Genomic DNA, 22,452 nt, shown 5'->3' with positions numbered 1-22,452 from the left:
TTGTTTGTAGGAGTTTACGATGCAAAGCTGAAGACTGTAAAGTACTGAGTGAGAAGAATATCCCTGTTAAGACTGAACTGCTTTATTTTTTTTCTTTGCTGCTTTTTCCACTGTGCCTCCAGGATAGATATGTTGATTGAAAGATGCAATTTCATTGTTTTCTTGACCTTTTTAAAAGGCTTTATGGTGGGTTCCCCCATTCCATTTGAAGAAATAATTAATAAAACACAAAAAAATGGTAGCAAAAACCCTGACATGAAGTTAAAAATGAGACTACAGTATTTAGACTGTTCTCAATGAAAGAACCCTTCAGCACAGACTGTACATATCCTCACTGTACCACTGTGTTTGCTCTCATTAACTTCTCATTAGTGTTGATATAGTGACTTTTGGTCAGTGCTCTTTCCTTCACAACCTAGTCTGTGTAATTAAGGACAGTTTTTATGCTGTCTTTATGCTACAGTACGAAATAAACACGTTTAAAAATGGTTCGTCTCATTGTGTCCAAGAACGTTTGTATACAAGTAAACAATTTTGCTCCTTGTCAGAGCTGCTTTATTTGATGCAGTACATTTTCATTAGAACTTCACTATTGAACTCATGATTTTATGGAAATAAAATTTTCTTTTATCAAAATGTGAACAAAGGGATCAGTTTTCACTACTATGGTTTACATTCCCAAGTTTAATTTTATTCTGGTAAAAGTTGATGCCCCTAATATTACTTTTCATCCTGTTTTCTTTTGTGACAACGCTTAAACATAACATAAAGATCAGTAACTAACAATGGATTCGTTGAATTCCATGATGTTTAAAACTTTCCACCCTGATAATCATAATTTTAAAAGTTATCACCCCTATATAAGCTAACCCTGAATCCCTCACTAAGCAATGACTCACTTTAGCTCTCTCGTGCTTTTTGTCCTCTTTCCATTGTGTAAAGTTATATAATAATGTGTTTGAACTTGACTGAAGCATTTGTCTGAAAGTCTGGCACAGCCATTTATAGAAATTACAAGCATATTGTTTTAAATGAAAGTGATTTAGAATGCATCATATAATGTTATAATGATGTTGATTCAAAATATGTTCAAATGGTTGAGCACCTGTAACCAAGAATGTAATAGTAGTACTATGACAGTCATGGATCGCTAGTTAACCTGAATTTGATTGATGATTCATCCACTATCTGGTGATTTTTGTCAACTCTGTTAACAATTAGATGCATATACACGACTCCATAGAACAATGAAAAGTCATTTATACATTTGAAACCATTTTTTATTACCATTAACAAGTGAAACATTTCATTTGATGTGATTATTTCATCTTATTCCAAAAACAGATCCTATACCCAAAAAAAGATTAAATATCTACATAAAACTTAACTAAACAAATAAACTTTCCTGAACAATTATGCAAATTCTACAAATGTAATGGAAAATCTTATGATAAATAGACACTGTGATAATGATAATATTCTTCCTCATCATATGCTCAGAAAGATAAAGATAAGATTTTAGCTAGCAGAACAACATTAAACTGTGAATCTAAATGTAATAATCTGATCAGAAAGCATGCACAGCCCATGTGCATCAGAGAGTCAGGACGGTTTGATGGATAAGTTGACACATCTGCAATGCTCCAATTTACTGAAAGCGGCTGCTTTACATTTCCCTTCCTATCCATAATTGACAAATGGCACATTTCTGTACAGTTTTTACATATTCCAGCCTGGAATGTCCAGTTTGAAAATTCAGCAGGCAGAGCTGGAACAGGACAGGAGGAAGGTTAAGACCAAACTAAAGACCTCTTTCCAGATTAAACCTCACCTTCGCAGCTATCTCTCTCTCTCCTTAATTTTCACCCAGTTTTAGATGGGCAAACTCATTGGCCAGCTGCAGAGCCTCCTGTATGCAATGTGTGTTTCTACCCGTGGCCTGGGCAGACATGTCTTTACCACCTCCTTTTCCGTCCAGCAGAGGGCACACTTTCTGAACCCACTCGCTGGCCTTCAGGCCTCGGTTTGCAACATCCTGGAAACACAACCAGAGCAAATTGGTGATTTTAAATTGCTATTTTGCATTTGCATTATTGTGTCTAGTACCATGCAAGTCAAAGTAATATTTGACCAGCATTAAATGTGAATACGAACAAAATTTCAGAGTTATTTCAGAGAAAAGGCAGGTTATTACTCTTATTTCGCTGAACATAATGTGCACTGATGAATCATTCACAGTAAGATCAGTAATGTGTTTGAAGAAAAATACACCACTATTCAAACATTAAGAGTCAGTATAGAGTTCAGTTTTTTTGAAAGAAGCTCCCTTATGCTCACCTAGGCTGCTTTTATTTGATCAAAAATACAGTGACAGAAACATTGTAAAATAATACAATTTAAAAAGAATTGTTTTCTATTTTAATATATTTTAAGATGAATTTTCAGCAGCCATTTCTCCAGTCTTCAGTGTCTGTTTAAAGTTTAAATCTTATGCTTTAAATTAGATCTGGTTAAATATTTTAAGAGAGCCCTCAGCCAACTTACAGAATAAAGTTCTCTCTAATACGTTTACCTGAGGCACTTGGCACAAGCAGATAATTTTCCCCGCATCGCTGTCCACAGCAAAAAGCATAGCAGCAGTCTGTGGTGAATTTGTCTTCAGCAGCTTCAGAGACTCATTCAAAGCCTGTGGACACATTGACAAATCATTAAGACTGTCACTGCAGACAATTACAAAATTCAATTCAGTTCAAGTTTAGACTCGTATTTTGAAAAGACAATGAGAGAGTTACCTTTGCAGATGCTCCATTCTCCATCTCCATCACGATCAGAGGTTGGTTGGGGTTACTTTCGATGATCTCCTTTGTCTTTTCCAGGACCTAAAATTAAAACCACGTGTTTACAGTTGGTCTTTGACTTTCCAGAACAGAAAATAAAGTAGTAATTCTAACTGAAAGCGACACTTTCCTGGACCTTGACAGTGTAATTTACTTGGCAGTCTATGGGACAGTCTCAAGCCTCCCGGTTTTCATCCAAAATATCTTAAATTATGTTCCGAAGACGAACGAAGCTTTTACGGGTTTGGAACGACATGGGGGTAAGTGATTCATGACAAAATTTTCATTTTGGGGTGGAGTATTCCTTTAACTGCTGCTTTCTCACCCCTGTCAGTTTTTGTTGTGTTTTTTCGTTGTTGAGAGGAAAGCGTGCAGCATATATTTACATATTCATCCAAACACCGCTCAGCAGCTTCAGGTTTGGCTGCGTTTGCTCTGAACTGAAGCGCTGTGTCGTCTTCTCTTGAATAGCATCCAGGAAGGCTGTATTACAGTCTTGTGCTACAGCGCCACACTGGTCAAACCGCATTATTGCAGGCTCTTCCATTACATCATATGAGATCAAACAACTACTCCACAACAAAAATATTTGTCTGCAATTTTTTATTGTCGACGTTGTCGATAATGTCGACTAATCGTTTCAGCCCTATAACTATCCCACATCTGAATCAAGTTCTCTTACCCTCTTCTGTACATCAGCCTTGCTGGCACGGTCCAGGTCGTCCATGATCTTCTTAAGACCTTTCAGGGAATCCCTCATCTCATCCTTCCGCCACTGAGAGATGACTGCAGTGCCCAGGGACTGAATATATATGCATACACAGATTCAGTTACACTTTGAAGGGTAAAATCAGACACACCACTGATTCTAGACAGGTAAGAGCAGAATATGTCATTGAGCTCACCTCTGTCATATCAGCAATCTCCTTCTGAATATCTTTATTGGGGGTGGTCTGAGCTTTCACTTTCTCTGCCATGGCATCTAGTTCCAGCTTCAGTGCATCAGCTTTCCTCTGGGCCTGACAACACAAACATCAATCTGTCAAGAACTATTAGAAATGGGAAATCTAGGAACTTAATTCTGTTTCCTAAATTATTAACCCGCCGATAATTTGGTCCTAAAATCTAAAATAAATAAATAAAACTACTTTAAAAAAACAACAACACTGTTCTGAAAGTGTATTTACAAATATATAATCAGTCAATAATTACACTGAATTAACTCTCACAATTAAAAAGTACAATATTTGGTAGTCTTCATGACTGATTTGTTGAATAGAACTGGTTCAAAAGAATAATTTATCCGTCTCCTCCAACCTTCTGAGCCTCTGCTCCAGTCACTGCCACAATCCTCCGGATTCCTTTAGCGATCGCTTCCTCTGATACGATCACAAATGGTGCAGCATGACCCGAGTTCTTCAAGTGCCTATAGGTTAAAAATATAAAACATAAAACTCATTAGGGCTGAGGAAATTATATCTTTCTTAAACATTTTGATTCCATCAACAAAAAATATCAGTAATCTAAATTTTCTATTAACTATTAATAATTCAGGGATTATGGGGCTGTTGAATTCTTGAATCTGATTGGCTGATGAACGTTCTAAGGTGTGCAATTATTTTCAGGGAAATGCATGGTGAACATAGTTCCAGGCAGGTCTTGATCGCATTACATGTCCATATCACTTCGCCAAATGATTTGTTATTTCAAAGGTCCTTACAGCCTAAAACAGCAAAATAACCAAAACCCACAATGACACTGGCCAAGCAAGTAAATACAGTAAACAACATGATAAAAACGACAGATTATTACAAATTACAAAATTAAGTTTTATGATGTACAGAAAGCACATACTCTAGTTCTCCTGCTCTCTCTTCCTTACAGACGCACACACATACAATACAGACACTTGCACACACACACTCTGACGGTGTTAGTGCTACTCTGATATTTTTATCAGTAAAATAGTTTAGTAACTTAAAAGCTACATGACATTTCTCACAAGCGAGGTAACAGCAGCACTGTTCTTGAAGAAAAAGAACTTAAAGTTTAAAGGTGCTGTATTTAAATTTTTGACTCTACTAAAGCATAAAAATACCATAATATGTTTGCAGATATTTAAGAAACATGCTAAGTTAACATACTTGTTTATCTGAAAAACAATGCTTCAGTCAGTTATTCTCCTTTGAAAATGTGCATTCCGGGCCGGAATCTCGGTCTCTGTTTTGGTTTGTGAAACCCGCCCACTGCCAGTTTACCCAAATGTATTTCGGCATCCCGGGTTGCAAGTTAGTGGAAAACACGGCATATTTCATATCATTCATCGTCAAGTGCGCTCGTTCCTGTTGGTGTCGTCAATCTGGCAACCTGCGTGTGCATCAAGTCTGAGGAGGAGGGGCCGGGTGAAAAAAACTCTCCAATATTTTTGAATTTAGACTGCAATACCTAGTTTAACCACTCGGTGTCAATCCTACATACAGCACCTTTAACTATTAGTAGAAACGCTGCTGCCAAACACTGTTGAGAGATGCACAGACTCAAAGAGGTAATCAAATCTCCTAATCTCTCTCTCTCTCACTCGAATAACTTAATTATTAACAGCTTTAGTCTGCCATCAATGGCTCAAGCCTCTTGTACTAGGTCTAAAATAATAGGTGTGCATTATTTTCTAATAATTCAACGGTCCATAGTAAATTATTCCTTACTTATTCATTAAGCATAGAGACAAGTTCACAATAGAACTAGATGTGCTGCTAGAGCCCAGAGAGCCAACTTCTGCAATATTAAAAGTTTATAATATTAAAATTTGATGGTCATACGTTCCACCGCAGAACTCGATGGAGGTGAGTGAGCCTGCAGGACTGTTGGGATCAGCCAGCAGCTCCTCCACTGGGACGCCAATAGACACCACTCTAACAGGATCAGGGTACGTCTCATCGAACACAGCCCGCAGACCCTGGATGGCTTTAGCTGCTGCAAGGGGGGCATCCAGGGCATAGACCGGCTGAAGAAAAACATACAGAGCATCTCAGTTTGAAAGAATACAAAAGTGTTCTCAAGGACACGTAAGCTATTTATCTGTATTCAACTAACTTACTGAAAAAGAGCTTTATTGTTCTGTTTTCAAAATATCGTCACTGTGAATAAGAAAGCTGTCAAGAAAGTTTCAAGCAATATGAATACAAAGTGTTTGATTGAAAAGTGCAAGTCTGTGGAACGGTCCTGACCTTGGCGTCACGAATCATGGTTGAGGCGTTCTCTTCTGTGCGCCGCACTTCATCTGTGGTCATGGCTCCTTTAGCTGTGAAGTCAAAGCGCAATCTGTCTGGAGCAACCAAAGAGCCCCGCTGATCGGCCTCTCCCAGCACTGAACGCAAAGCAAAGTTAAGGATGTGTGTGGCAGTGTGGTTACTCATGATGGGCCTACGACGAGCCTGAGAGAGAGAAAAAGAGGAGAATTATGTTGCATTCTATGTAGCATGTGTGAAGTCTTTTCTCTTTGAACCAAATGCAACATTCTGAATGTCACACCGTTTCAATTTTCCTTATAGAAGAAAAATAACTCCAAAATCAAATAACAAAGCTGTAACATACCTCGTCCACATGCAGAGTTAGGCGGTCTCCAACCTTCAGTGTGCCATATACTGTCCCAATATGCAGCACGTATCCTCCACGCACCTGAGTGTTCTTCACAGTGAACTCCATCCTCTGAAGCAGCAAAATAAAACATGACAACAACATGACGCATAACTAAACCAGGCAGTTCAGCTTCTTTGTACAACCACTCTCAGTTTCTTACATCCTCAGCAGAGTCATTTTCTCGGAGCATGTAGCCTTCATCGAAGCTCTGGCCACCCTGCTCGGCATAGAAAGAGGTTTTGTCGAGCAGCACTCCACACTCTTGACCTGTGGTCACCTCATCAACAAATGCACGCTCTCTCCTGAGAGCCAGCACTGTGCCCACTGCCTGTTCAAACTCTGAGAGGGACACGCAATGTCACAAGCGTGAAAACCTACGCATAATCAAACTGTAAAAATCAAGAGAAATAGCAAAGGGGTAATTGGTACCATAGTTGCCGTTATCATCTGAAGTGTACTTGTACTTGGGGCTGTCGTCAGTAGCAGCGACACCATTGTTTCTGAGCTCTTCAATGGCGTAGATGTCCAGCATGATGTGCTCCTCGTCCCCAGAGCCTTTGCCCTGAGACTTCAACTGTGTGCACAGACTTTTCTGATTAGACTTATTCACAGTAAAACAAAACACTTTAATTATAACTATCAGTTATTATTGGATATATTGGTTGATACAGGATTTTTAATTGTGCATGATCATTTCTGCCTATTTTGAGTTATAAATAAATTAAACAGTCAGATAAGATTACATTTAACAGTGCTATTAAATCAGTGTTTTTAAACACTGATATCGGTACCAATGAGTTCTTGTAGTGTCCTATGCGTGTTTTTATAAACCTGAAATTAGTCTGTGATAAATAGAAATTGCACTGTATGAACTTGTAATGAACTTATTTAAACCTGAGCAGCTTTCTTCTCATCCTCAAAGGCCTGCATGTCCACTCCCATTCCTCTTTCTTCAGCGATCAGGGCCGTGAGGTCCAGAGGAAAACCGTAAGTGTCATACAGAAGCCAAGCTGTGTCACCTATAAAAAAAACAATGACATTTATATTGGGGAAAAAATAAAAAAATAAAAAAATATCAGCTTTAGAATGTGGATTTACAGTGGATTTTAACATAAGGGGAAAAAATCTCTCTCCAATTCAGTCTCAGGCCATATCCACATAATTATGATTATAATTTTTATTTTATTTTATTAATTTTTAAAAAAATATAGTAAAATAATATTACTATAGTAATAAAACTATTGTACTGTAGAATAAAAAATCTGTTTAACAAGAATAATTTTATCACAATACAAATATTTAAAAATACTAATATTAATGTGCTCCTACCTTAATTTCTTGATGTAATATGCTAATTTCTTAAAGTCTTAATATCTTTGCTTCCAAATGTTAAACCATAGAGCTTTTATTTTGGTGAAAAAAAAAAACACAGAGAGACCTTATACCTTCTCTTAGATTTATTAACAATTCGCATTATAAATTTAGAAAAATGGATGGCAAGTGTTTTATTTTCAAATACATTTTACAAAAACCGGGTTATGGTTCTTTGTGGTATTTTGTGCTTCACCTGGTATAGTCTTGCTGTCTCCAAGACTCTGGATCTTGCGGTCCAGGATGCGGCGTCCCCTGCTAAGGGTCTTGAGGAACTGCGCCTCCTCTTCATTGATGATTTCTTTTACCATATCAGGATCCTTCCGCAGCTCTGGGAAAGCATCACCCTGCAGAGAGCAATGAACCATTAAATGGCCATCAGAGAGATGTATCTAATTAAAGAGCATTTCTTTTTTTTTAGCAACTGACAGTCTGAATCACCCTCAAAGCCGCACACAAGGAATCCTTGTGCACATTAAATCAGGAGAAAAAAATAAATTGTCTGAGAGGTAGAGGCCTTACCAGAGACTCAACCACCACATCTACTAAAGAGGCAAAGAAGCCCTTCTGTGCACCCAGCTTCTCGAGAAACTAACACAAAGAACCACAAACAACCCCACCAAACACATAGCTGCAACACAAAAACAGGGTCACACACACATACAATGACTACATGTCAATTACTCAGAAAATAATAATACAATCTTCTCACCCCCTGCCCGTGTTGTCAGGCCTGCCACCATCAGACAAGGCAATGGTAATGGTGCGGGCGTGATCAGCCAGGACACGGTATGCCATGTCAATACCATCTGTGTCTTCTGCGCCAACCTTTCCTGTGTATGCCCTGGCACCTGTGCCCTGAAAACAAAGAAAATTCTTTGTAGTTGTGTGCAAAACAGAATTTCTATATACTTTTCTATGATATTACCTTCTGAATGGCTTCAAAATAAGGCATGAACAGGTCTGTGTCGTAGTTGGACATCTTGTTTTGCAGTACAGAGACCAAGCGCTCCAGTCCCATCCCTGTGTCAATGCTCTTCTTGGGCAGAGGCTTAAGCACAGTCTCCGACTCTCTGCATAGAGAGACCATATGCATTTAAAACAATGTGTGCATACTTATAATATCCTCGTTTAAAAAAATTAGAGGTGGTAATAGAGGACCAATGTTAAAATTCTAGCCAACAACTAATATACATAATATATATTATAATATTTTTGAAGTCTCTTATGCTCATCAAAGGTTGCATTTTTTTGATCAGATACAGTAAAAACAGTCATTTTGTGAAATATTATTACAATTTTTAAAATGTCATTTATTCCTGTGATGGCAAAGATCTCCAAGTCTTCAGTGTCACATGATCCATCAGAAATAAATCCAATATGATTTGTGCTCAAGAAACATTTAAAAAAACAGCATTTATTTGAAAGAGCATTGTAACACTTGATCAATGCAATATGTCACTGCTGAATTAAAGCATTCATTTCTTAAATTAATAATTTACTTTCCTTTATTCAATCAATCAACCATATATTCATGTTTTTCAGAATTAAATAATCTTTGACATTTTTAAGAAGCCTATAGCTGATATTATGCTGATATATTGTTGTGCATCCATTTGAACAATACATAAAAAGTGGCTCTGAAAAAAGTGGGTGCAAACTTTTAGTAAACTGTTTACCACTGTTAGCTGTACTTGGTTTACCTGTTAAACTGAATGAACACCAGGTTCCAGATTTCAAGAACATTCGGGTCATCCATGTTGACCAGGTGGGCGGCATCTCTGCCTCCAATGCGATCATAGTGGATCTCGCTGCAGGGTCCGCATGGACCAGTGTCTCCCATCTCCCAGAAATTATCTTTCATACTCCCCGGCAGAATACGGCTCTCCTCCATTCTGAGACAGAGTGAGAAATCTTTAATAATATCACATCAATAACTTAATACACCTTGTCCAGATTCTGTACTCACCCCAAGTCCAGCCAGATCTGCTTGCACTCCAGGTCAGGCTCCAGGCCTGCATCAGCATGACCACCAAAATAAGTCACATAGAGTCGGCCAATAGGAATGCCAAACTCTTGCGTCAGCAGCTCCAGTGCCATCTTGCAGGCCAGTTGCTAGAGACAGAGTGAGCAAGATGGAAAGGACTAAATTAATTTTTCCATTCATACAGAAAAACAAATCATACAACAACAAGTCAACAACATAAAAATAGCATCAGCACTATTAAGAAATACAGCATGATTCAATCCATCTCTTACTTTGAAATAATCTCCAAAGGACCAAGAGCCCAACATCTCGAAGAAAGTATGATGGTACACATCTTTGCCCACATCATCAAGGTCATTGTGTTTTCCGCCGGCACGAATGCACTTCTGTGTGTTTGCAGCACGACGAAGTCTGGCCATAGGGTGGGACGGGTCGATGGTGTTCAGGAAGATGGGCTTGAACTATAAAAACAATTTATTTTCTCCTACCAATTCGACGCTTATATGTTATATCCTTTTTTGTTACTAGGTTCAAAATCTCCTTACCTGGTTCATCCCGGCATTGGCGAAGAGCAGAGTGGGGTCATCAAGCGGAATGGTGGACGACGAGTGGACGTATTGGTGATCATAGCGGCGAAAGAAGTCGATGAACTTCTCACGGATCTGTGCAGCAGTCAGTGAAGAGTCCATGCTGGTTGTGTTTTTCTCAGGGGACTGGGGATATATATACAAACACACAGTGAGTCAGAAACCGGTTTCACAAAAACAGCGAGTGGAGTAAACATGCAGCTGCTTCTTAGTGCTGTTAACCAACAACAATTAAAGGATCTGTTATGGACACCTGCGGCCTGTAAGGGCATCATGCACACCTCACGATCACCGCATCAATATCAGGACATGCGAGAGACGAATCTGGTAAGTGAGGAAGCAAAGCTTGCAAATTACAATAGCACATCAAACCATACAAAATATCTCCTGAAAACCTTAAATTCAATCAAACACTTGGTCTAGCATTGAGAAACCATCTTCCTCGCTGAAGTGAAGCTCCTCAGCAGGTGGAGCCAGTATGCAGCAAACAAAAGACATCCCTGAAGTAATTACAGCACATCTCCCATAACAACTAATACAAAACATTAAGACATATTTTTCCAAAAGTCAACTCATAAACACTCAAGCCATGCATGCCAGAAACAGCATCTGTTGACAAACAACTAAACTGCTTCAACATCTACACACCGAGAACCTGAATTTCCTTGCTATAATGACGTGGACTTAAAATGAGTTAATTTGAAATACAGCTAAACTTGATTTATTATCAATATCAGGGCTCAAAAATAAGTATTAAATTTTTACTTGTCCTGTCAATGATTTTACTGCATCCAGTATAAATATATATATATATATAAAAAAAAAAAAAAAAAAAAAAAAAAAATATTATATATATATATATATATATATATATTTTTTTTTTTTTTTAATTCATTAAAGTTAAATTAAATTTTCTTTGCAAAACCACAATAACAACTGAAATCCATGACAGATATAGACTTATATTAACACATATTTCCTGAATAAAGATACTGATGTTTATAAGTTTCAGCCTTATCTTAATCATGCTTACAAGATGCAAATCATGACATTTTCACGAATACATAATTAAATCATCAAAATGTGACAATCATCACAAAAAAAAAAAAAAAAAAACACACACGGACAATCAAAAAGTGCATGTGATGCTCTCATATTAATCCCTGTTACTGTATTTCCTAATTTGTATGCCGGCTTGAACAAAAGCTTCTGCAAAATGAATAAATGTAATCTATAATCATAATAATAATAATAATATAAAACTCATATAAATATATATAATAATATAAAACTCATTTTTCCTGGAAAAATGCTCATATTTACTTAAGTATTATTTATTTTACTAACATATAAATTACTATCATTTTCAGCCTAATCTAAATTATGCCTCTAAGGCTAATACAAGTCATAATTAAACAAGAAAATTGAACATCCATCAAAGTCACACGCATGCATGATGAAAAAACTCCTTGGGATGAATCACAAATGTTATATTGCCTCGTTTGTTTATCTAAATGTTTGAATAAAAGCTTCTGCTAAATGTAAGTGTAGTGACAATGCAGTAATATCAGGCAGCACAGGGTTGTGAGGTTGCTCTTATTTAGAAGCCTTTCATTAACATACTAATAAAACCCTGACTGAGATTAAATTCTTAAAGGAGAGACCTGGTGCAAAGAACACAAAAATAAGCAGCACACACCTGGCAAATCAATAGACCTTTTTAAATGTTTTTTTTTTTTGTTTGTTTGTTTGTTTGTTTTTTTATAAATAAACCATGACAGGGTGCATTCTTATTTTTGAGCCCTGAATATAAATTCCAAACAAAGATCCTGCTTCATGAAGAATCATACGAATCAGGCACATGACATGATGCACCAAAATTAATGAGCAGAACAAATCAACAGACCAAGACCTGGACCCAGTGAGAATCACCTGACAACAGAAGAAAGTTTTGGCACATAAAAAAGTGAGATGAAGAGCCATAGATGATGCTCTATGATCATAAAGGAGGCAAAAACGCTTTAATACAATAACAATAAGAAAATCTGCAAGATCTCATTCCCAAGAATACATAACTATACAAAACCTAAATGGCATGACAGTTTCTACACGTGTATGAAAACTGGAATCTCATTTCTGCTGCACTGCATTGCACAGGCCAAACCCATATAGACCACATGTATGATGCAAGCTGGTGCTGACTAGCACATCAACATCTCCATCCGGATTATTCAGTATTAAGTAACCCGGTCATTATGTCAAGGTAACTTTCAAAGAGTGGTGAATAATTCATCCTTTCAGATTTATTTTACAATAGCATGCTTCCCCTAAACTCGAAACAAGTCTAAACTGACAATCTAGTCATTCACTGAAACACCATTAATTGGATTCATATGGTCTCGTGATATAGATCACAAACATATAATGTAAAATAACAACAAATAACGTGTGGAAACAAATGCACATCTAATGGAACTTACGATTAATATTCTTTTAACCGCTTCAGAAGCCAGTCACACTACTTCCCACGCCGGTTGAAACCAAAAGGAGAGTAGAAGTACCGCCCACAGGATAGAAGATGATTGGTTCAGGAATATTGACGTTTCAGTGTACGTAGTTTCTATTGGTTCAGGATACTTTCGATCAAAACAAAGACGAGCCTGGATATGTCAAAGGCGTAAAGGACAGAACTGGATGATGCAATGATAAAGAAACAGTGCAGTGATATTATTATTTTTATTTTGTCTTAAAAACGTGATTTACTATCTCTATACTATTTTTATTCTTTCTCTCCTGGTTTATAAGCATTTCTTCTTCCAGCAACACCATTGCTGTAAATAATGCCATCTTTTATATGTTTACGAAAATCATTGTGCGTGTTATCCTAAAAATGTAACTTCCTTCATCATCATCATCATCATCATCATCATCATCATTATTATTATTATTATTATTATTAGTTGTAATAACAGTCCAAATGGATTTTAGTGGCAGAATATTATGATGCAGTGTGATGGAAGGGTAGAAGATTTTGCACAATACAAAAGCAAGACAAACATTTAAACTAAAACCATGCAATAAAAATAAAACAATAAGTTAAAACAGAGTACTTTCAATTTAATGTATTTGGCTATAAAAGTAACAGTAAGCTTCTCCTTACAGCAGGTGGCGAACAAAATCTTGTTTATGCACAAACCCCACATTCTATTTCCATAAAGGATAAGCACAACTAGAAAATAGATACGAGTTTTAAGCCATATGAAAGAGTTGATCATTCACATGACAATAATGGCACTACTTTTTACTCAGAAATGTACCTGTAATAAATGTCACCTGCTCGCTGGTTAAGGTTACTCTTTAGCTATCCCTGTTATCAGATAAGTTACCTTTACCTACCACTATTGAATACCCTTAAAATGACTTTGCCTTTACTTCTAAAGTCTCCATTTCCATTTGTTAAAAGGTACAAATGCAAGGTCAAGTGTGCAAGCATACATTATACTATCTAGCTAAACCTGAAATAACGTTTCACTGACATTTTATTTCTACTGTGATATTGCTGTTTATAGGAAATGGAGTGATAAACAACAAGATTGACAAAAATAGAAAATAAATTCTGCAGTCATATTTACCTGTGTATATTCAGTTATTATTACGAAACTTTTATATCAAACACAACAACAGCATTTTACTTAAAGTATCAATAAACATCAAAATTGTCATTAGATAAAACCTTTCATATATTAAAAGCTAGGGTGAATTCACATGATTGGGCATTTTACATGTAGAAAAACAGCTTTTGAGGTTCTTATATTCAAGGTCTGCATGAAAGCATGCAAAGATATCATATCAAAGTAATCATTAAGGAAATGTTACAAACTCTTTGTATAAACGCATTTCAAACTAAATAAGTAACAAGCAAAACAGCTTTCATCAAGTCAAGTATATATCATTAACTGTATAATTTACAACATACTTAATGATGTCTGGTTCTCTGAACTGTACATGCTTGTCTAGATTTCTGGGACAGCGTCCCTATATCACATTTTTGTCCGAACAATGATAGTGGCTTCTCCTTTTACATCTCTCAGTCTGTCAGAGTCAAAATCGACAAGCAGTTTCCTCAGGCCAGCACGGGTGGGCTTGAAGGAGAATTTAACGGTCACAGCCTGACCAGGTTCAATCTTACCACTAGAGAAAAAAAGACATATACACATTAACAGTCAACCAAAACTTGGATTCCTTAGATCAGGTCCGATGCACTTCGAGAAATGTATACTAGATACTGAGTTCATGCATGAATGAAAATTTGCTGGAAATGTACTCACCCTCAGCCCATCCAAGATATAGATGAGTTTGTTTCTTCATTGGAATAGATTTTGAGAAATTTAAATCACTTGCTCACCAGTGGATCCTCGGTGAATGGGTGCCGTCAGAATGAGTTCAAGTTGATAAAAACATCACAATAATCCACAAGTAATTGACACAACTCTCAGTTAATGTCTTGAGAAGTGAAAAGCTTTTAAGACACTTTTAACTTCAAACTGTTGCAAATCAGTCCCAAACAGTTAAACATGCATGTGGTGGATTTTGAAGTGAGAAGACAATAAGGGGATGGATTTTTTCACTGGAGGAAGTGTTATTATGGATTATGGGCTGGCATTTTGGCAAGAATTGATGGTTTAAAGTTAAAATGCCTTAATTATGGATTTGTTTTTAATAAACAAGCAGTTTTTCACTTCACAGGATGTCAGCTGATGAATTGGAGTTGTGTTGATCATTTGTGGATTATTATGATGTTTTCATCAGCTGTTTGGACTCTCATTCTGACGGCACCCATTCACTGCAGAGGATCCATTGGTGAACAAGTGATGCAGTTCTAAATTTCTCAAATCGTTTTCAATGAAAAAACAAACCCATCTACATTTTGCATGTCCTGAGAGTGAGTTCATTTTAAGTTTATTTTGGGGTGAACAATTAATTTAACATCGAGTACGTACTCTGCATGATTTCTAAAATTAGTACATACTGTGTTTTTATTTCTTTCGCCTCTGTCAGTCCTGCTCCCTCCACAGTAAACACGCCTCCTTGAAGACTAACAGGTAAGGGATTGTTGAAGGAGATGTATGCTGTTAGTTTACGTGATACAATCGCTTTCCCAATAATCTGAAATGTAGAACAAATATTGGTCATTGGTAAAAGGGCTAAAGCCATTGATACAGTGCTAGTATTAATGGAACAGTTCATCACCTTGATATGAAGCACTGGCATTTTCAAGGGGATGTTGGTTTCTTGTAGGATGATGTTGTCTTGATCAGTGGGTTGGAGGAGGGCTGTGACTCTTATCATGTGATGTTCAGACACACATGCCCCATAATGGTCATACTGAAGTCGCAATACTTCTTTATGAGCTATAAAGGGATGCAAAGGTATTTTTGAATTTATTGTCCTTAAAGGAGATGTAAAATTTGTTTGCAGATGTGACTGTGTGCAAAATAATTCAGGATACTGTCCAAGTTTCCTAGTCTTACCTTTGTGAGCTGGCACTGTGAGAGAGGTTGTCTTTCTCTGGCACTCTGCACGGTGGATACTATTGTAGGTTATTGCGTTCGATGTGACTGTGAGCTGTGCATCTGTGTCCTCCCTGCCAGCATTATACACCTCTATGATCACGTCAAAGTCTGTCCCATGGACAGCTGGGGCGTGCTTGATGAAAAGCTCAAGCTGCCCTGGGACTTTGTTCTTTTGGCCCACTTGTCTTCCTGCCTTTTTATAAACCTCTCGCTCCTTCATTGATCCTGTGGTCAAAGCATTAGAATGTGATTAATATCAAAATGTCACAATTTCAGAATCAGTTGGCATGGACAAATATAAATTGAAATCAGAAACACGAAATCAAAATGTATCATACCATATGCCTTACTCTAAACAATATACCGATGGAATAACTTTCCTTCACAAAGGCCACTTATTTTCTAAACAATTATAATAATAAAAATTATAATATAAATAAAAAAAATGAAATAATAAATGTTACATTTTTCACCTACACTACCATTTTTAATCATAAATTAACGTTTTAAATATGCTCACTTAGACAAATGTAACAAGTAGAAGTAACATGTACAAGGTTTCAGGTACAACAGGAGACAATGAACTTAATATAATAACAGAATGTCAAATGTCAAAATGAGTTAACTATAAAGTGGTTCAATGGATTGAAAACAAATGGGTACATTCAACAGGTCGCTTGTTTTTACCTTCAGGATATTTGTAGTTAGCAGTAATGTCCTCTCTGAAGTCTCCAGACACACTCTTAGTGCTTATGTTCCGCCCTATAACTTTACTGTTTTGGGACACTTGAATTCGTTCCCCATCTGGATGAACAATCCAGACGATCAGATCAGCATTCACCTCAGAAAACACAAATGGGGTGTCGTACTTCAACCCCACCTCTCCCTCCTTGACGGCACGGACTGGACAAGGCCCACAGCAGAAGACTCCTGTAAGAACATGGGAGAAGATAAGGTATGTACAGATATGTAGGTATGTACAAGCTAGCTATTATTCCAGTTTTATGTAATGGGAGATAATCTCTGGATGTTCTTGCTTTTTATACTTGAAAGAGTAACGCTTTACCATCACTTCTTTCTTGAGGAGTTGGATCTAGCACCTGCCATCCATTGTAACCTTCTGGGAGGTCATCGCGTTTCATCCAGGATTCAACCCAACAGTGATAGTTCCTGAAAATAGAGGATGAAGCTCACAGGTCAGGGACAAAAGAGAAAAATTTTATTGTTCAGAGTTGCTCTTTAAAATCTCTAATAACCTAACTTGATGGAGTTCAACTTTGTCTCAGATGTTTTTCTTAAAATTGCTTAGGAGAAATTAAATTAGACAAAAATTAGACAACTGTTTGGGTTTAGAGCTAAATAAAAAAAATAATGTGGATATCATAACTCACCAGATGGAGTCCTTCCTGCCTTCAGACACACTTTCAAGTTGATCATTGAAAAGGTAATCCACAGAAACGTTTGCATCAGTGTCATGAGCAGATGAGTAATTTGTGATACATCTCGTTGGAATGCCAAGACAGCGGAGGACTGTGGAAAGGGCATGTTACAGAACACATGAAATACAAGCAGAAATAATAACAGTATTAAGCATTTCTGAATTTAGAAAGATCTAGAATATTTTCTAAATCTTTTGCTTTCTTACCTGTGCAGGCCACTCCTGTGAACACCCAGCACTGCCCATAGCGCACTTTCTGTCCTCCATCCTCACTCCAACGCCTCAGGATGGGCACACTGCCAGTCCACCGTGTGGGTGCCACCCCATCACTGTACTCTCCATCCCAGCGCCCAGATACCACCCCCCGATCATCATTAGCATTCACCTGTTAATGCAGATTATTCTGTATGTAGAACGTATATATATACACAGAATGTATATATGTATAAAATACTTCTTACAGATTACATCAGTGAAAAAGTAATTTATCCTTGAGCAAATATGATTATTACAAGGGTTGAATGACCATGTTGACAGGTGCCTTACCATGGCAGTAATAGTCCTGCTAACATAAACAGGGCTTCCTCTGTTAGCTATGTCCATCTCTGAATTTTTCAGGGCTGTGGGTGAATTGTCCAGCACTTCAAAGCAAATATCCACCACATCTTTTTCAAACTGATTAAAAAATAGAATCCAAAGAATGAATATTTTTGTTTGCTCACATTACTCCAAAATGTAGGCCTACTGAGGGGTGCATAGGTTTTTTTAAAGGAGTATTGACAATTAGATACCGTTAAAGTTAATGGGACATGCTGCTGATCCACAGAAAATAATCTGACCTTAAAACAAACAATAAAGTATGTCTAAAGCATAGACTAAACCAATTTTATTTGTGAGTTCTGTCCTTAGGGTTTTACTTGTATTTTACAAAGAAAGCTTAGTATTTTCATTTCCCCCGCTTAACCTGGAGAATCGAATTTCTCCCCTAGACTTCCAATTTCTCTCTGAGTGAAATGGGACAGTCACTTGTTTGTGAGACAGACATTGTTGCTGAAATGTCTGACATCTATAGAGAGTGATTACCCAGCAGACAAGCCCTCTGCGGTTCTCCTGCCACTGATCTGTCACAATTCACACTCTGCCTCATCTGAATTCCACCACCATGCAACATCACCGTAAATCCTCCCTGTGTGTCAGTCATCTCAGGCTGTTATACTTTCTCAGAAAGGGCACTGGCCACAAGACTGTCTAAACAGATGGGGGGCTGTATAAGTTTGGATCTTGAGAACCTGGGAATGCATTTGCAGGTTACCTGTCCAAAGTTCCAAGGCACAGTGGTGATATCATCCCAGGAGCCCTGATACAAGATCCCATTTTCATTTAAAATGTACTCCTGCAGCAGTTCCTCACTTGGAAGGTACACAGAGTCATCTACAGGAAAGAAAATCTATTATAGAATTTTTTGATGAGTGATTAAAATCAATGACAGCCAATTAGAATCCACCCAACGGGCAGACATACAGTAAATATTCTGCAACAAGTGCTTATAATAAACAATCTTATAGTGTGTTGGTGTGGATGCGCATATAGTTATTGTTATAGTTATCTGTATAGTTTTCCTTATTGGTGTGGATGGGCCTTAACTGCAGAGTGTACTTATAAATAACAGAATGTTAGTGTCCCCTGGTATGGATGTTAATATAGTTATCATTATAGTAATTGTTTTTGGTGTGAACTGACCTTAAAGACCCTTAACAATAACAATAATTAGCTTAGCATCCACATCAATGGACGATAATGTTCTGTTTATTATAGGTGTGTGCTAAAGTCATCTGCTGTTTTAAATGGGCAATCTTTAATGTTGGGTGGATTATGATGGTCTGTCAATATTTTATCATTCATAATCTGGAAGAAAAATAATTCTGAAAGTGATTCCAATTATTTCATTCCTCAGTGTTGTTTTTGTTGTGGACGTCCCTATTCTCATACAATTAGAACAATTATTAAAAATGTATGGTTACAGTTATCATTAAAGTATTTGTTTTTAGTGTGAGCAGCCCTCACGTTGTTCCTACAATGACATTTTATCTTCCATGGAACCCAAAAGCATAGGCTGTCAAGCTCCAAAAGAACAAATAATCACCATAAAACTATAGCAAAAGTCTTCAATTCAACTTTTAGTTTTCTTAGGTTATATAGTATGAAAAATAAACCAAAAACTTTTGTACAGAAGAAAAAAAGTCATGAGGAATTTATATTTTTCAGGTTAATGATCCCAAATACTCACCTTTGCACCAGGGATTGAAAAGCAGGTAGAAGGTCTGAGGCTTGGTTTGCTCCAGGATCTGCCCATCAGCTGAGAGCAGAACCACAGTCATGCTGTACAGACCCACAAGAGCATCAGCAGGGCTGTGGAGAGTCAGCATCACCTCACCCTGAGCATTACGCTGACTAAACCACCATTTCCCATGATCTTGCTCTGAGTCTGACACCTTCAAGACCACCTCATTATTCTTACCTATAACACACAAAAATGTGCACACAAATCATATGCTGTTGTATGTGCATTTTAGTATTTTTGTGATTGAGGTATTTATTTATATATATATATATTTTTTTTTTTTTGGCTTGACCACTAAACTGATCTAATCTAGTAATTTCTCTTATACTCCGATTTAAGATTACTGCAGTATCAAGCCCCACTCCAAAACCTATAGGCCAACTTTTCATCTTCCTCACTGTTAAGGTGATGATACATGAGGCAGCTTTTTTGAGCAATGTTGCTTGGGTACTTTCCCATTGAGAATGGGCAACAAATTTCTATCTGGGTACTTTAGATCGGTTGTGGGCCCTGTGTCTCACCTGCCTGTTGATGGCAACATTGCCCAGCAACATTGGTAAAAAAAAAAAGTTCCCCCGTGTATCATAAACTTTACTCTCTCCATCAAGTTTACTCACCCAGGTGTAGTATGAGGTTGAGCTGGTGGTCTTGGTGCTGTGGGATGTGCTCAGTACACTGCAGTACTACAGAGAAAGGCTGACCTCTGCGCACCACCAGACGCTCCACGTCCATCTCCTCAGTGCGGTGAGCATGGTTATTCTCATAACACTGCAAATCTATTCCACTCAGTAGGGCTGGGCACCAAAGAAATTAATAAAGAGTTTAAACAATACAAGCAAATATAAATTGAATATCCATTTAGTTTAGTGAGAATTCCATTGACCTATAACATGTCTTTAAATGCTTTGAATGTTTTGATGGTTATTTGGGTGGCTAAATTTCTGTTAATTGAGGAATGGATTAATGATGTGGTTGCCAAAAAGCTTGTTTTCCAGTCTTGCTGGCCAGTTTGAGATACTGACTTGAAATGGCACACTCAGAAATAGTGTGTTGCATGACAAAATGCATTGTTTGTTCCAGTCTTAAAACAAAGAAAAGTTATGACAAAACATAAAATTAATAAGAAATATTGAAGATTTAGGATCTTCTAGTCAATATTATATGTAAACAAAAAGCAAAAGGTGAGATGTTCTTGCTTTCACTGAAAATCACAAAGTACTCTGCTCATTGCTGCTTAATGCTACATAATCTTTAAACTCTAAAATCATGCTAACACATTTCTGTCTTCTCAGCTTGGATTCTGCTCATTGCTGCTTAATGCTACATTTGCTTTTAATGTTACTGTCATGCCAATTTCTTCTTCGCATTCCAAGCTGGGCCTATAAAGCCCAGACCTCAAAGAGCAAATAAAATAACACAGTCCACCAACAAGTTAGCGGTCCACTTCCATATTTATTTTAACAACCCAGAGCGTTTCTATCCCACCTGTCCAGCATGAAACAGAACCATCAGAAGTAATGTCACCAGAAAAAATTTCACTAGGACCTTTAGCATCTTGGCCCGAACCTAGAGAACCCCCCCTTCCCCATATAGTTGTAAAATGAACTCGAAGTGAGGAGATGGGGTGGAGGAGGGATGCTGATAAACCGTCAGTGGATAGTGGTAAGTCAGCGGTATTTATACTGTGGTGATGATTGCTTGATTGTGCTCCACCGGTGTTGATTAGGCTAAGTATCTGACGTGCTCCTCCCGAACCTTGTTAATAAAACATAATTTCCTACTTTGAGCAATATTAATGAAAAACAAATATATTAAAGAGATTTTCTTACCATTATGGCTGGCCATTGATGGATTTAGCTTGACACTTCCTAAAGTCCTGTTCTTAATGTTTGCAATAAATTTTCGTAGTCCAGTCCAAGACAGCTGTCTTCCTTGTAATATCTTTGCTTTTTTGAGGACCCATTTTATAACGAAAGACCTTCCACGCCCCTTGAAGCCCCACCATCTCTGTTGCTGACTGTCCTTCTTTCTGCATAAGACACACCCTGACTCACGCATCCTCTCCCTTTCCTTTATGACCTCTGACATCACACACACATACAAGATCCTCAAGCATTCAGAGGTGCTAAGTGTGTACAGACAGTGGTCTGTCTACAGTATTTGTGTATGCAGCTCTGCCTCATCCTCTGCCTCTGTGGAAAAAGAATCAAGGCTTGAGTATTTACTACAACCTGCAAGCACGTCATTGCTGGAAATACTGTCTCTTTTCCGTAAGGGCCAGGGTCACACAGGGGGCCTTTGTTAAAAAGAGAAGTTCTGATGGTTAGGTAACAGTTCCATAGTATTCCATAGATCTACTTCACCTCTATTTCCCTGACTCACAGTCAGTTATTTTATTTTTTAATCTTTCTGTAATTCTCCTATTTATGCAAAGGGAGAAAAGACAAACTGAAAGAAAAAAAAATGGGTTCAAATGAGGATGCACTTTCTCCTGCAATACAAAAATGGAAGTCAGATGGGTCATAATGCTTTCAGAGACTAAGTCTTTTCTTCCCTAAACTTCCTCTGAACAGCTGAATGTCAAGCATGCATTGAGTAACATGCACAATATAGCAATTTAACATATATTATCTATAATGTATAAAGTGTAATGCACTGGTATGAAATGCCTGACGTGTC

At 37.5% G+C, this 22,452-nt stretch overlaps 2 protein-coding genes across 3 annotated transcripts; both read right to left on the bottom strand.

Annotated features, from left to right (window-relative positions):
• Positions 1–1,384: 1,384 nt before the first annotated feature.
• On the bottom strand, positions 1,385–12,962 carry LOC109109351 (alanine--tRNA ligase, cytoplasmic-like). The gene is given in 22 exon segments (XM_042775335.1): positions 1,385–2,035; positions 2,573–2,686; positions 2,793–2,879; positions 3,520–3,639; positions 3,743–3,856; positions 4,155–4,263; positions 5,657–5,841; positions 6,065–6,271; positions 6,432–6,545; positions 6,637–6,815; positions 6,906–7,050; positions 7,371–7,495; positions 8,044–8,194; positions 8,370–8,478; positions 8,560–8,705; positions 8,776–8,920; positions 9,551–9,742; positions 9,817–9,962; positions 10,107–10,295; positions 10,380–10,547; positions 12,354–12,414; positions 12,902–12,962. Coding segments are annotated over 21 exon segments (2,976 nt in total). The 5' UTR covers positions 12,405–12,414; positions 12,902–12,962; the 3' UTR covers positions 1,385–1,855.
• Positions 12,963–13,089: 127 nt separating this feature from the next.
• Positions 13,090–21,745, bottom strand: LOC109109352 (protein-glutamine gamma-glutamyltransferase 2-like). Of its 2 annotated transcripts, XM_042775333.1 has the most exons (13): positions 21,603–21,745; positions 20,391–20,567; positions 19,720–19,950; positions 18,745–18,863; positions 17,979–18,107; positions 17,640–17,817; positions 17,386–17,524; positions 17,061–17,164; positions 16,682–16,924; positions 15,953–16,219; positions 15,672–15,832; positions 15,451–15,587; positions 13,090–14,612 (listed from the first exon to the last, which is right to left on the bottom strand). In XM_042775333.1, exons 1-13 carry the CDS (start codon positions 21,616–21,618, stop codon positions 14,462–14,464), a joined length of 2,052 nt encoding a protein of 683 aa, XP_042631267.1. In that variant the 5' UTR covers positions 21,619–21,745; the 3' UTR covers positions 13,090–14,461. The 2 variants fall into 2 exon arrangements, with proteins under 2 accessions (XP_042631267.1, XP_042631268.1); XM_042775334.1 differs by lacking the exon at positions 17,979–18,107.
• Positions 21,746–22,452: the final 707 nt, after the last annotated feature.

Source organism: Cyprinus carpio, chromosome A18 (genome assembly GCF_018340385.1).
Source record: "Cyprinus carpio isolate SPL01 chromosome A18, ASM1834038v1, whole genome shotgun sequence".
NCBI lineage: Eukaryota > Metazoa > Chordata > Actinopteri > Cypriniformes > Cyprinidae > Cyprinus > Cyprinus carpio.
This window is presented reverse-complemented; position numbering and strand designations above follow the sequence as displayed.

Coding starts and splice junctions, on each gene's coding strand:
- LOC109109352 (XM_042775333.1), bottom strand. Junction 17,818..17,978: donor GCAGGACTATTACTGCCATG/GTAAGGCACCTG, acceptor CTGCATTAACAG/GTGAATGCTAATGATGATCG. Junction 16,925..17,060: donor TCCTCAAGAAAGAAGTGATG/GTAAAGCGTTAC, acceptor ATGTTCTTACAG/GAGTCTTCTGCTGTGGGCCT.